The sequence below is a fragment of the Lissotriton vulgaris genome, chromosome 2_1, assembly GCF_964263255.1.
Source record: "Lissotriton vulgaris chromosome 2_1, aLisVul1.2, whole genome shotgun sequence".
NCBI classification, from domain to species: domain Eukaryota; kingdom Metazoa; phylum Chordata; class Amphibia; order Caudata; family Salamandridae; genus Lissotriton; species Lissotriton vulgaris.
The window spans coordinates 906,921,470-906,937,500 of record NC_141687.1 but is presented as its reverse complement, the minus strand read 5'-3'; the positions used below and the strand labels follow the sequence as shown (position 1 = coordinate 906,937,500).

The 16,031-nt window shown below is 43.4% G+C and overlaps 1 protein-coding gene across 2 annotated transcripts in view; it reads right to left on the bottom strand.

Annotated features, from left to right (window-relative positions):
• INPP5B (inositol polyphosphate-5-phosphatase B) overlaps positions 1-16,031 on the bottom strand; it is a 783,203-nt gene that overhangs the window by 562,954 nt on the left and 204,218 nt on the right. For both annotated transcript variants that reach the window (XM_086956440.1, XM_086956441.1), the window contains one exon: positions 15,008-15,163. In XM_086956440.1, the coding sequence (XP_086812566.1) occupies positions 15,008-15,163 (156 nt within the window). The remainder of the gene's footprint in view (positions 1-15,007; positions 15,164-16,031) is intronic.

The window sequence follows — 16,031 nt, the reverse complement described above, 5'->3', positions numbered from 1 at the left end:
GGGATTTTATCAGGGCAGGACCTCTAACCTGCATGGCTTTGTGGGCTAGGCAAAGGGATTTAAACCTAACCCTAGATTGCATAGGTATCCAATGCAGTTTTTTCAGAGAAGATCTCACTGATTCCTGTCTGGGGATCTTCAGGAGCATCCTGGCCGCAGCATTTTGGACAACCTGTAGTCTATTGATCACATACTTAGGAGACACCAGGTACAGGGAATTGCCGTAGATCAGTTGCGAGACCACTAGGACCTGGATCACCATCTTCTGAGCTTGTTCTAGGATTAGGTCCATGATCTTAAGGATCATCCGCAGTATACCGAAACAGGTTGCCGATACTTTTTTGGCTTGTGTTTCCATGGAGAGATTCTGGTCAAGACATATCCCCAGATTTTTTATGGATGCCTTTGGAGCGGGGGATGGAGCCCAAATCCTTGGCCAAGTGATCCTGGCCCATGGACCTGGGCCATTGCCCAGGAACATCAGCTCAGTTTTGTTGCCATTCAGTTTTAGGCTACAGTTAGCAATCCAGTTTGCTATTCTTTCCATGCATGGTACATACTGCAGATGGTTTGAATACATCTCTTCTGACACTGAGACCACTAGCTGAGTGTCATCGGCCTAGGAAACAATTGACAGCCCAAACTCCTGCACGATATGTGCTAAAGGACTCAGATCAATATGCCATGTGGAACTGATAATCTTTTTATTTAGGAAATCACAATCCTCCTCAAAACTACACCCACCAGTTACTCAAATAATGTCTATCTCAGAGGCTTCAACCACCCAGCTTCCCACAAAACGTGTTCATTAGTAAACCAAAGGAAGCATGTTCACCCTCCTGACTTCCCTGAACCTCAAGCAACATGGCAACGAACCAACTAACTCTAAACAAAACATCATGGCAATTTACTTCAAGTCTTTGTCGTCACTCAAATCCGTCTCCCCAATACCACTGAATTGGATAGGCAATTTACTATCCTGATCCTTGTTCACTGCACCTCCAACCGCCATGGACCACTGACAACCCATAAGCAACAGTGATACTCCTTCAATAGCTTCCACATTGGCACATTCACACAAGAAATCAGCAGTGTCCTAGCCTCTCTCAGCCTAAGTCTGAAACCCACATCAACAGTCACATCCAACTTATGATGCAGTAAAACAAACCCAGTCCTCTGAATCCTGACACAAACAAGGATGAATTGACCTTAAATAGATAATTCACACGAGAAAAATGCTTCAAAGCCAAACTCGAAGATGCTATTGAAAAACGTTAAGTGATTCAAAGTCAGAAACCAAATGAACACAGCCCACTTACAGTTAGTCAAATATTGTAGAAGACTCCAATAGAAGATTTCTCTTCAAATTCGTCCTCAGTGTATTAGTCCTCTTCCGGACCCACTGAGACCTTACTCAGCCACCGAATACTGCATAATGTGTATTTGTATTAGACAGCATAATGTATATTTGTATTAGACATCACATCAACAGCAATAAACAAGTTAACAACACACAAAATACTAAAATCTATAGAGATCCTTGCACCCTAATCTGATAGATTTTTTGGCAGCATTCAGTACCATCCATCATCAATCACTGATCAACCTTCTGTCAATATGCATGGAATCCGATGGCACCACGGTATACTATATCTCCTTCTACCTCATCAACCAAAATCAATAGATTCTGATCAACTTCTTAATTTCACAATGGCTACTGATGACTTATGTTGTACCTCAACTCTCTTTCCTTTTCACTGTGATCTTGTAAGTGGAGCCTCTAGGAGGCATCATTGCTGACCACACAATCAAAAATAACTAGCACAACAGTGATACACAACTATGTCCCCATCCAAGGACTTCCATATCTCAAAGACTTTCTTAGGGAGAGGTGTGGCGCAGCGGCCAGGGCGGCTGACTCCGGAGCAAGGGGCTCACGGCTAGATCCCCAACGCCAGAGGCAGATCAGCTCACCATCATGTGACTCTGGGCAATAGCTCACTTAATCTCCCCGACGTCCCCCAGTGCCTTGGGACTCTTACTGGTGATAATGTTGCGGTTTAAAAATACCAGGTTATTATTATTTATTGTATTTTTCATCCAAGCCTAGACGTCAAGTTCCAACTTCACAATGAAACTAACAAGGACTGGTGCAATATAACTACAATGGACTATGAATGCACCACTTATTGACTGTTAGTTTTGTTCCATAAATTTTGCATTGATTGATTAAGTTACAGGGTAGACTGGTAGTACTAAAAACACGAGACCAATATCAACACAAACCACACATGAAAAAAGGTTATGTTGCAACACAGTCAAAAAGTTTAGCAAGAAGCTATTTATAGTAATATTTTTGCTCTTTTATTACAGTGTACTATTAGAAGAAGTGGAGCTTTTATCATGATGAAGGATTGTTTAATCTGAAATGAATAGATAAATGAAGAAACTGTGTAATTTGAATTCACACTACGAAAAAAGTATCAGAAATAATTGATAAAATTAGCTAAATAACGAAAATGTTGAATACATTATAGTGAGACATTTATTTCAAATTACAATTAAGATTATAATAAGCCATCTCAGTCACATAACTAGAGCTACCTGTGGAGAGAGGAGGAGCAACACAGGACATTCTGCTGTTTATATTTGGCTCAAGTGAATAAGGGAGGGTTAGGTTATGCTCAGTGAGGTGAAGAATACCATTCTGAAAAACAATTCTTTGAAAAGAAGTGAGCAGTAAAGATACCGTATACCCAGCAGAAATGGTAAAACATTTCCAGGAGCAAAGATATCTTCGCATTTAAAATCAACCACTGCAAACAGGAAAAGGCTAGAAGACAAGTCACTTCAAGCAGTGCAGGTTGTGGGACAAAATCTCTTATCGTGCTCCCCCTGGAAACCACCTGAGTCACACACGTCGCCTCTTCACCCACGACAGCTGCCCGAAGCACTCTGATTGGCTTCCTCCCATGCCACAGGAGGCACTCCAGCCCGCCCCTCCTTCCTTCCAGAACTGGGATTGGATTCCCATTGCAGCTGCAATCCCGCTGTGTGAGGAAGAAGATATGGATCCCACAGCAAGAGTCAGGACACCGGCAAGAGTCAGGAACACAGTGGGAGTTCTTGAATACTGTGTTTTTGTATGTGTACACTAGGTGCCAGTCTGTTGTGTCCCCCACCTATCAACCATGCATGCTCTTACAATGCATGCTATTACAACGCGGGCAATACAATGAACGTGTTGTTACTAGGCGTTCCACTACACCTCAAGTCATTACGACTTGCTTTAAGGAAGCGCTGTAAATATTACTATTCGAACTATTACTATTCCAACTCCAGTCTGTGCAACAGTAGGGAAGGTGATGGATTTAAAATCCAACAACATGTTCCAAAATTGCAAGTCATTGTAATGAGTTGCATGGTAAAGGAATGCGTGGTAACAACGCGTTTGTTGTATTGCCCGCGTTGTAATGGTAGGGCATAGTTCTGGCTGCGTAGTAAAGGCTGTTTCCCATCTTGGCAAACAGCTGGCCCTGGCACAATGGTGCTAATTCTTCGCACCTTGGGACCATCCGTGGCATGGTATCCACATTCAATACTTGGTAAAATGCTGAGCCTCGTGTAGCTGTGGTATTTCCTCGCCACTTGTGAGCATCCATGGCATGATACCTATTGACAACCATGGTAAAGTTATGGGCCTCAAATAGTGGTGATATTTCTTAGCAACTAATAGGCACCCATGGCATGCTGTCTCCTGCTGCACTATTGTGGCAATTCATGACACACTGTGGGATTGCATGGCATGATGGTGCCTACCCTAGCAAAATGCTGGCCTTTGGGGTAATGGTGGAATTTACTGCCATTTTGTGAGTAGGCATAATATGATGGTGCCCAGGCTCAATGTAAAGAAGTTTACATATATTTAAGTTCAAACAGGCTGAGAGAAGAGAGTAACAAGTGCAACAGAACATATGCATTGTGTATGCATGTGTACATGCTTAACCAACCATCCCTCCAGAAGCCAGGACAAACATCTTTGGAATGTAGGGGTTTTGGGCAATGGTTTGGGCAAGGTGAAAGCAAAACATTCTTAAATGATTGTGTGTCCTCATAGTGTACACCTCATCAGTCCAAGGCAACAAAACATCCAGAACAGCTGTCATCGGAAGAGCCTGTACTCTACCTCTCGAGAACAAACAGTGAATGGATGGCTGCAGTGAATAACAGTTGCCCTTGACAAATTCAACACAATAAGCAAGTCATTGAAAGAATGCTTATTGCACCCCAGTGGTTCTCGGAGAACTGTTTCCTCGCACAAAACGCAGGGTTCTAGAGGGAAACAACACGGACGTCAAAAAATGACATAGTGCCTCAGTGGCGAGTTGCATATTTTTAATATACTACATGGAATGAATTTTAAGAAAAACGTCGTTTTACTTTTAGAAATTTGTAATTAACTGTGTATTTATTGTAATCGACTGTATACTTTTTATGACTGTGTTTTCTTGTCTTTATATGATATTAATTTATCGCAATAAAGGAATTGACTGACTGACATAGTGCCTCAGTGGCGAGTTGGGGCTAGAAAACCATCGAATACCACCTTTAAGGATATCAAGTACTATATTATGTTTTGACCTTTGTTACCCTCGCAATCTGCCACTTGTTTTGTTTGACGTAGCCGCACTTTCGCTGGTCCTGGGGTGACTGCCAAGCTTTTCGTAGATTTCAATTACTGAATGGAGTTTATACTTCAGGTGTGAATATCTGCTTTCAGAAGGCTGAACAGTAAATTGTATTCCTGTGTTAGGTAAATGCGTCAACTTCAATGAGTTGATGGTGATTTTTTATTGGCAGTTTTATATAGTGCGAATTCGACCCAAAGTCATTGAAGCGCTTTACATGAGCACCATTTACATTACACAAGGACATATTCATTACTATTATTATTATTTTGGTGGCCACAGGGAGAATAAGCGATTTTTCCAGGATCACAGGATGTTGAGCCGGCGCCGAGGCTCGAACCTGGTTCCCCAGCTCCACGCTCGGCCGCACTGGTCGTTACGCCACATCTGATGTGTGAGAACAAAACGCAGGGCTGTACCAAAAAGCTAATGCATCTTCCCAGCACAAAATTATGGGGCCTCCATGGGGAATATTAATAGGGGCCCTGCGTCTCCCATAGCTCACCAATATATTTCTCGGTCTTGGGCCCCCCTCCCCCTAGCCGCAGGGGCCCATGTGACCTGCTTTGCACCCCGGAGATGTAGGGTGTTAGACTGTTCCATCGCCCAGTATAATACACAGCGATTACTGTTGGCTGCCGTATTAGGAAATGTTTGCACATTCGGATACTACTAGGCAGACAGGGTGCCATCGCCTCTGACAGCTTCCGGCCTGTTCCTGCCCTTTTGTAAACTTTCCATACCCTGTGAAGTAACAATACGGCTCCGGGAGGCTTGTGTGCTGCTCTGCCACTGATATCCCAGGCTAAAAATAATCCCAGGGATTGGCGCTGCATGCCAGGAAGGGGCGGGCCTGCCACAGTCACGAATAAACAAAGAAGGGGAAAGTACATCCTCGGCAGTCGTAACCGGACTGAACAAACAGGCGCCTCTGCGCGGGAAGAGAGCTGCGATAGCAGAAGAAACATAGTATGCAGCTAGGTGCTGAAGATCCCGGGCATGAAGTGTTGAAATAATATAAGTGCAAAGTGAGACACAGAAGTTCTGTTGGGCTCCGTGTGGTTTGCTCCACTTTCGAGGAAGGGTATTAGCTCTCTTAGGGAGTCTAATGGGATTCTTATGACAGGGTTCACACTGAGACGTCATCTGACAGGAACTCCTGAAGGCAGCATTTCACATAACAGCAAGCTCTTAGTGGCGAGCTAGCCTATGCTAGGCAGCGAGATAGTAAAAGGCAGCCATACTCGGGGTTCAGTGGGTCCCTGTCAAGGGGGTAGCCAGAAATTTACAATATCCCCCACTTTGAACCAAAGCTCTCAGGGCACCAAGCAAGTGAAGCAGATGAGCCCAACGGCCCCAGCAGAACTCCCTTGTTTCTTGCATCGAACCATCTATCTAATCATCCTTTACCCTTCTATTCACCGTTTACACTGTCTCATTCATTAATTTGTTATCCATTATTCAGTCTTTCATCTTTCCATACATCTTTTCACCCATCTACCATTGAAACCAACCTTTTACCCATTCATCCATTCAACCACCCAAACATCCTTTCACCTACCCATGGATCCTTTCCCCATCCACCCTTTCACCTGCCCATGCATCCTTTCACCCTTACACTCACCCACACATCCTTTCACCCACCCACACATTTTTTCACCCATGCATCTTTTTATCCATCCATTCACACACCCACGCATCTTTTCGCTGATCCGACCTTTCAACCCTTCCTTTTAACCTCCCATTCTTTATTCCCATTCATATCATCCCATCTTTCTTTAGCGTTCCTTATGAGCTGTTGTCTACCGCCTTACAGACTGAGGAGGCCCATAAAGGACTCCTCCCCCGCCGTATCTGCTAAAGAAGGGGTTCAAAACTCCCTTGGTCCTTGCCACTGTACCTGCATTACGGATGCATACATGCCAATAGACCAGTCTCAGACGGGAGACTCACAGTTTCTTCATTCATTCAAGAATGGCTTTGTTTTTGCTGTCCATCGCCTGAAATTGCCTCTCTTTCAATAGAAGTCAATGGGGGGAATACATTCTCCTGATAATGTTTTTTAAATCCCCCTCTCCCTCTTCTAAAATATGGGCATATATGCTAATGGTAACTGCACCACTGAGTTGCACTCCTTCCTGTGTGTCTCCCTACACTATGCTTGTGATACAAATAGTGCAGTGGTTACAGTGTGTCTGTTTAGAAGCATTGACTATGCAAACCAGTCACACCACATACCTACTGGCATTGTCGGTGTTTGGTTTCCTTTCATTAGAAGTCTGATTCCTATGCAAATGCCTTTTTAAAGGATAGTCCGTCATTAAATTCGAAAGGTAAAAGTTAGCATTGTCCTTTTTTTCTGAAAACCTCTCTATTCAACAACGACATTTATAAAAAATAAGGCCCTCCTTACATGTTCTGCAGGAAAACTACATCCGTCATAAGGTACCAAGAATGATAGATATTGTAGGGTTTCTCCTTGATGAATGGGGAATAACTGCACATTGATTCTCAGATGACTTTCCCACATTTCCCCACAGACATTCTGCCAAGTTTGACTCTTCCCTATTGAAATCAGAGTGACAATGTTAACCTTGAAGTACGTTGTTCTCGCACAACTTACTCCGTATTCGGCTACAAACTCCTGTTAGGGGCAGGTTGAGCACTGTTGATATACCCAGAGTCTAGAGTCAAAGCCAGGTAAAAGGCAGATGTTTTGTCTAAGGTACCTCTGGGCGCTGAAGCACAAGATCCAAGTAATACAACTTGAGAGTAGCAAGGAAAACGGTAGAAGAAGGGAGAGGTAAAAATCTTCTCAAATCAAAGGCTATTAGAAGTATTCACCACTGAAATCTAGACTCCACTTTGGTAAATCCAAAGCTGTTGGCCAGAAATCACCTCCGAACTGATACTAACGCCTTGAACTCTAGTTTCGACATCTTGAGACTCAACCATTGCTCAACTACGGTCCTCAATAAGAGCAGACTCTAAATTCAGATGGGACATATAACAGAAGTGGCCCTTTGACAGTGATCAGATCCGCTGGAACACCACAGGTTTTTTCACACAGCAATTTCCGCTTATTAGGCCCTTATTACGCACGGCCCAGTTAATTGTGACTTTTGTCTCAATCTGAGCTAATCTTTGGCTACTATTAGTTTGCGTTAGCCACTAAATATCCCTGTGTAGTCAGAGCCCCATCCTTTCCTTATTTACACTCTGCACATTTCTCTTTAAAACAGCAGCCTTTAATTGGAAGCCCTCCAGTGTGATCCCAAAATATTGTGTTGACCAGATAGGTCACCATGTTCACGCAATAAATTGAAGAAAGAATTTATAATTTTTATTCTCATGCCGAATACATTGGCGAGTTAAATATTATGGTCTTAGTTGAGGCATTATTGTTTATTTTAATGGAAGTAAGATTAAACTACACGTCTTCAGCTTTTTTAATGTATCTGCCTGGGGATTTTCTTCTTTGTTTTTCTACGGTTACAGATTCTGTTTTTGGGTTGAGCCCAACCAACCTTCAAAAACAGTGATCCCCTTGGGGCCATCAGGAAGGCCTGGCTCATCCTGCTGTGACCTACTGCATTGCTGTTTGGTGGGAAAAACAAACAAGCAATGTATGCTGTATGCTGTATGCTACTGCATGCAGCATATTCCTCAGCTGATGTCACATGTTGGTGTTCTGTACTTGCTCCTGGTCTCCTAGGTGACAGAATGTAATGTTTCAATTGACCAGGACTGTTGCCTTGTCTGGATGTGGAGCTGTGGATGGGTTCTTCTTTAAGAGAAATAAACCTGGATTTCTCCTACAAACCTGCCTCCTTGTGTGATTCTTTTAGCTCAACTCAGGATCTTATAAAATGCTTGAACTGGTCTTAATGCAAATTACTCCGGGCGGCATTCCATTAATTCTGAAGTTTTGTGGTTTAGGCAAGTCGACCCCCTGAATATTAAATCGACTTTAAGAATACCCTTCAAAAATATGCAGTGACCTTCACCGTATGAACTTTTCCCTCATGGATAAACTTTATGAGTGATCGAAAATTTGATTGGATTTTAATAATCGAGCAAGGAGTAGGTTGACAAACCCAACCAAAGTAGCGATGTTTGGTTACCATCTATGCACTGAAAAGTTCTTCATACAGCTGCTAAGGCATGTAAAATATATATAAGCCTAGAGCATGATCAGGTGATCGTGCACACCACCCAAAACACCTGTCTCAGATCCACTAGCAGATTGGCGCACAGAGCCCTAATCTGGAGGTAGTTGCAAAAATCTGTGATTTTTTATCCAAATAAGATCAATTGAAAATTCTTAGTTAAATGCTTTACATACCATGGATAATTCACTGGAATGAAACATGGTGGCAACAAGAAAAAAAAGAATGGAGATGGAATGCGGATGGTGGACACGTTAGGTAAAGAATCTTCTTTGTCCTTTTTATTATAATTATCATGTTTTCTTCCTCCACCTTATCTATAAACAAGTGATAGGCAATTTTAAACAAATGTATTTGTTGAATCTGAAAATATAAAGTAACCAATAATGTATATTATGGCTACTATCGGCTTGAGTCGTAAGTATTACGCATGTTATATGAAACAATATAAATAAAGGAAACCTCCCCTCATCTGGTTTGGTGACCTACTGGATATCTCTAACCTAAAGGTCATTGTCTCTGAAAGACCATCATGGTTGTGTTGTACCATCAGCCACATTTCAGGTAACCCTATCATGCAACTGGTCCATCCGACCCATATAACTGTTTCAAAGAACTGTCATTGGAAATCCACCTTCAGCGTGGGTCAGCCCATCTAAGCTGCCTATGTCATTTATTCACCACTCCAGCACGATTAAATGCACAGATAAGCAGCTCATCTTCTCCCTGAAAGAAATTCTTTAACAAGAAATTCAGAGGGTGCTAACTCACTGAGTCATACATCTGTGTCCCATATATCTGTAACTACTAATTCAGGGCCTGATTTTTCAGCTTGGGCTTTCTGAAGGGAAACCGGAACATCGAAAATGTACCATTACTATCTCTTCACAATTACAACAAAATACAAAATATCAATACAGCATCCGTTCATAACAATAAACGGGAACAATGGAGTAAGTTAAGTAATCAAAATGTCTTAATTGATATTAATAAAGGACTCACATTACTGAAAAGTAGAGTGAATACATAAATGTATATTTCTTTTCCTTTCTTTCATATTAGAATTTATTTGTAGTGCAAACCCTGCTCCAGAGGACATCAGAGCATGCTACCTGTCAGAAGAGTAACATGAAGTCAGTCTAAGGGCAAGCAATAAGTAATATCCAATATTTAGTTCACAACATAGATTTTACTATGAAGGAGGATATTGTAGAACAACAATTGTCTAGCAAATAGTTATAATATAATCTAATAGAGTGCTTTGAGTAATGTGACAACAATGTACATGCTGCGGCCCCACATGGACTTACACAACACAAGTTGATGTGATGATATAAAAAATTTGAGGCAGATAATAAACATATTACTGGGAGTTATATCAAATAGGTAGGTAAGGAGCAGCTAACAATTGGAAGTGTGAGGGTGGAGGTAATCTTAACATCCAGAGAACACCAGTGATGAAGCAGAGAGAAAGAGGAGGGTATGAAGTTAAAGATTTCCTGGACATAAAATTCTAATCAAGTGCAAAGGCATTTCTGTATCTTCCAGCTGTGTTCCATCTGCCTTTTCTTGGTCAATAAATATACCACTGCTGACTTTGTGCATTTTTTTTTTTAGCAAAATGCAGGCATGGAAAGAGGAAGCAATACAACATGATTTGCTTCTACATATCCTGTCACGTTTGTTGTGTGTGGTAGAGCCGACTTACAGGTCTCAGTGCAAAGAGTTACACCACTGTGCCCAGAACCTTTCAGCTACTGACCTTCCACTGTCCCATGTTGGAAGTGATGTCTGATTTAACAACGCGTCATCCTTGTCAATGTCCATGTGTGCAAGGCCTGTCCTAAGGACAAGAACCTTGTTGTCACTTTAAAATAAATGCATTCTAAAGACCATTTTTCTTGGTAACTGGAGTAAACCATCTGTAGACAACACACTTGTCCTGTCTCCCCCTGAGTCAGACCTTTGAGGGGGAAGCCTCAAAAAAGTCTGGGGGAAATAAGGACGTATTCAAGTCTGGATGGGCTGAATGAGACTAGGCTCATCCAGTCACAAAACCAATAGCTGAGGGAGCAGCACACATAAACAGATATACTCAGATAGATTGAAATGGGATTAGTATGAGCTGTGATCAACTGGAGCAGAGATGAGCCATGTTGCATTTGGTATGTCTCTCTCTGAGGCAGGATTTTATAGGTCCATAGCAGGACATACGCTTGACTTGAAGAGTTTTGCATTGTACCCTCTGCTTGACAGAAAACCAATACAGCTTCCTTCTGGTCTATGATACATGATGTGTTTTCTGTGCCCGGTTGCTTTTGTTACTACTAAGTTTTGTACCTGCTACAGTTTGTTAATAGGTGCTTCTGTAAGACCAAGATACAATCGATTGCAGTAGCCAACATGCAAGAGCACGTAAACTGCACTTTAGCATGTGCTTCTTTACAAATGAATTAAAGAGCATTCCCCAGCATCCCCACAACATGGACACAGAATGAGATTAGCAGCCACATAGTGGAGAAGTGTGGCTCACCGATTAGAGCGGCAGACCCTGAGGCAGAGGTCTGGCCCGGGACCAGGGTTCAATTCCTGACGCAGCAGTGTCTTAGGCTCAATGTCCACGGATTCGATAATTCTCGCCTAGGTGCCTAATCTAATCATGTGTCCCACTCTGCAACTCTGGGCAATAGCTTGCTTAATCTCCACAACGGCCCTGAAAGCGCTAGGATGCCTGGCCTCACCTTGGAGGTGCCCAGTAAGGGGCATCTCACAGGGAAAGCCAGGAAGGGTTCCACAGCGGTATATAGCACCAAGATACCTTTCACGTGATAGTGCGCTTTAAAAGTATACACACATTTACATTTACATAATAATCATGAACTGAAACCCTATTTGTCCTCATACAGTCCTGCTTCCCTTAACCCTTTCTGGTGGTTCCAAAAAGTTTTTTGAGAAAGGTCACAGGATGACTTTAAAGAGAAAGCCAGGGGCGGGCAGCATTAATGGGAATGAGGGGCATTGCCCTACCAGCCTAGGGGGAGTAGAAGAAACAACCCCAACAGCAACTCGACACAGGGATGGGCGCTTGTGTGATCTGGGTCGTGTCTGGTTTTTTTCATAGTCAAGGGTTTCCAGTTTGAAAGTGTTGGTCAAGGCCTTGCCCGCCCTCAGGGCGCAAGACAGCCACATCACGTTAAGTTCATGGGCGGGACTTCTTCTAGTGTCACTGGAAAGGTCGCTCCTTGTGGCCTTTAATTTGACGGCCCATAGCGGAGTTAGAGCATCAGCAAACTCTAAATAGAAAGGGGCAGAACAGGCCAGTACAGCCAAAACTGGAATTGGTGGCAACCAATTGGTTCTAGGTTGAGTCTGTGCTCCACCCACATTATTTATTAGATGCTGAAAGTACGGGTCCAGGACGTGCCCAGCACCTACTTCCGGGAATCCTGAATCTGACAAGTGCAGTGCACATGCTCATATGGAGAGAACTGTGCCTCCTCAACCGCTTGTCTTTGTTGGAGTGCTCCAGTCTCCCTGCTGGGGCCTTCTTTGTTTTGTCTGTGGCAGAGTTTGGGGCCTACAGCTGTGGATTGCTGTGTACAAGGAACAGAAAACTTTAAACAACGAAGATGCAGAAATTACTCAGATTCTCGGACTCACTCCCTACTACGGGTGACCGAAATTTACACACTGCAGACAGGCCCAGAACCATCTAAAACACAGTGACAAGGCCTTCCTCTCACCATTATGACACCCTGTGCTGTTGCAGGCTGACCTCCTCACTCTAAGCACCCACTGGAGCTCCTGGTGGGAGCCAGGTCAGAGTCCTGGCATCTGCTCAACATCCTGTGATTCTGGGTAAAGCACTGAATCTCCTGGTGCTTGTAAAAAATGAGTCTGATTGTGTGTGATGCAACCAGGTGCTCAGTAAAGTGCTCCGGTGCCCTTGGGCTGAGTTTGCGCGATATAAAACTGCCTCAGAGGGGTGGCCTGCTGCCATCAGTAACAGTATGCACTGTGAGAGACTGGCACTGCAGCATCTTAGAATCAGGTAGTTCAGAGGTTGAACAAGCATGGAAAGGTGAGTGCAGATTCCTCCAGAGTGGCCAGTAGAAGACTTGGGATGACATGGTCAAGGCAAGGCTAAGAGCGGGCACCTCAGTTCCAGTAAAATAAAGCCAACCTGGTCTTATCAACAGCAGCTCACAGGATAACTGAATGTAACCCAGGGATACTGAGGGAGGGCCGGATAACCCTAGGCACTTCCTCCCATTGAGAGCCCTAAGCATACCACCTCCACTTAGCTCACAATTTCCCCTCCCATGAGTTGAGTGCTCTCAGTAACCTGCACCATTGTCCATGAGCATTCTTCGAATAAAGCATACTGCCAGGGCACCCTCACAATGTGCCCTCTGAATTGCACCCTTCACCCCATCATCAAACTTTTATGAACACCCTCTACTCTCACACCAGATTACCCAGCATACCCCCTGCGAACCATTCCCTCTTCACTTGTCCATGAGCACTCTGCAACCCTCACACCAAGCACCGTGGCTAACTGTTTGTGCAACCCAGGTGGGTGCAATGTAGACAAAGTAAGGCCGGCCTATCGGGCTTGGTCATTTGCTGTCCACAGCTATCTTTATATATATATCTGCTAGACCCTGTAGATGAAGGGGCAAAAATGAAGCAGATGCAGTGAGTGCAGGGCCCAGCCTTGTGAGGGGCCCAAACCATTTGGATATGTACTGCAGACCTGAAGGAGACATATTGTTGAAAATAACGACAAAATGCTCCTCGAGTGAGATGGTGCAGTCATCCTATCATGTGAGGAGGAGTGTGCCCAAGACAGGCCTTAATAAGTGTTCGGACATACACCAGCTCTGATTTTAATCTGAGTTTAGTCATTCCAGTAACAGGGAGCAAAGCTAATGATAGGTCAGCTCGGCTCAGTCCAGTCTCAATAACCCTGTCACCAGTCACCCAAAATGATTCTTGGAAGCCTAATACGATGGCCCACACGTCATATTTATGGGCTTCTCGCAAACATGCTTCCTAAGCATGGCAAGATGATCCACACATAACAAACTGTGTCCACTCTCTGGCCACACTGCGTGACCAAGTCCCAGTGGCTTATCTTGGAGACATAATAGCAAACCCTGATATGATGGGCCATTAGTGAAATATTTTGGAGCATTCTTGGTAGCATGCTAACAGGCATCACAGCTGCCAATCACAGATATGTGTTACTCCCCCACCCCCAACTACATTATTGATGGGCACGCTCGCTCAATATGCTCTTTTACACAGTGCAATATGATTAAGAAATGTGAGCCTCACCACTTTGAAAAATAACCAGCCGCCACTGGAGACAGTCCTTGCTGTTGGGGGAGGAGTTCAACAATGTCGGCAAACGTATGCATGCAATTTCCTTTTACAGTAAATGTCTCTTAAAGGGGCGACAAGATGCCTTGAAGTTTATGATCAAATAATCTGGGTCTTAACTTGAGTGGTCATTTTCAAAAAAATTCTGAGTAAGGATATGGTGTATGATGTAACTGGTTGTCATAATAAATCTTATGAAATTGTTGTTGAATGAATATTTTAAAAAAAATTCATCCACTGTCTCAAATTGCAAAAGTATACATCATGATATTTGTAAATAGTTCGTAAGGTAGCATTGAAGCAAAATGCCTAAAAATCTTTTATTCAGAAGGATCAGAAAGTGGAGACATCAGATCTCACTCAATATAAGAGTGACTCACTCATTTATCAGCCGAGGTAAGTTCTGACACACACAAGTCTGAACCTGATATTTAGCCCAAAAGCCAGAGGAGATAGTTCCCAGAACCTCGCTACATGCAGATCCGCTCCTGGCTGTCGATGAAGTTGTAGAGAGTTATCCCGCCACTTGGGATCCTTCGACCCGCCTCTTCATCGCGTTTTGAGGAAGAGTAAAGCACTTCATCTTGGGAATATTATAGTTTTTACAATTCAGTTGAAAGTCTGCAAGGTACCATTTGCAGTAAAAGTAATACTGTATCAATTTCTGTGACATCAGATATGGTAAATCAGTCTTAAGAATTTAAAGACATTTATAGCTCCAGGAAAGGGATTGAAACTGTAAATTAATCGGTAGCTGATGCTTACCTTCCGCTGGGGGTGCATTTTTGATGGTCAGGAGAGTACCAACAGGCGTCTCCACGCCGTTCACCTGTCCGTTGTCCAGGAAGTTTCCTGCTGGAAAACTCCTCTGCAAGTATTTCTTCAGCCACTGGAATTGTGGTGCGGGGGACTCAGGATCTCCTTATTGTTTGGAAGAAAGAGGTGAGACTTCTGTTACTCTTCCGCCCTTGACAAAGATCTAAATATCTATTGAATGAAGGAACATTTCTAGAGCGTATGTTTACCCAGGAGCATCCCAGCGCTTATCACGGATATAGGACCATGATGTGATACTTTTATTTAAAGTAAACATAACAATTGATTGGCAACCTCTATTGTTGAGGGACATGTCCTTTAACATGACATACCTACCTTCTGCTAATGGACTCGCTCTGACTGACCAACTAGATATTTCTCTCTGTCTTTGAAAAATATGGGGCACATTTACTAGGGCATTGTGCCACCAGAGCGTCACTTTTTGTGCTCCGGTGGCACTATTCCCTGCTCCATATTTACAAGGCAGCGCTAAGCCACTTTACGTAACTTACTTCCGGATTGCAAACATGGCCCTCTGCAATGCTGTTTTCTGCGGCAAAGGGGCGTGCAATGGGTGTTGCTTTGGGCGTTCGCACACAACACCCTTTGCTTTTTGACTCTCAAGGATCTATAAATCTGAGCCAGCGCCAAAAATGTATGCCTCCCCAGGGGAGGTGTAAGAGTGGTGCAACAGAAAGAAACACTTTTATTTCTCCAACTATTTTGCTCTATGTGTGCTGCATTCTGAAGCACACGTAGAAGGAGCAAATCGCCATTGATGATTATTATTGTGCAGGAAGGTGTCCCTTCCTGCACAACAATCATCCCTGCAACACAGGCACCCTTTCACCATGGTGCAAGGGTGCCTGATCTGGTGCTATGCTGCTTTTTCTGCGTCGCTACAGGGGCGAAGTCAACAGAATAGGTCTAATTAAATAAATAAATAAATAACACCTATTCCGTCGTGTGTCGG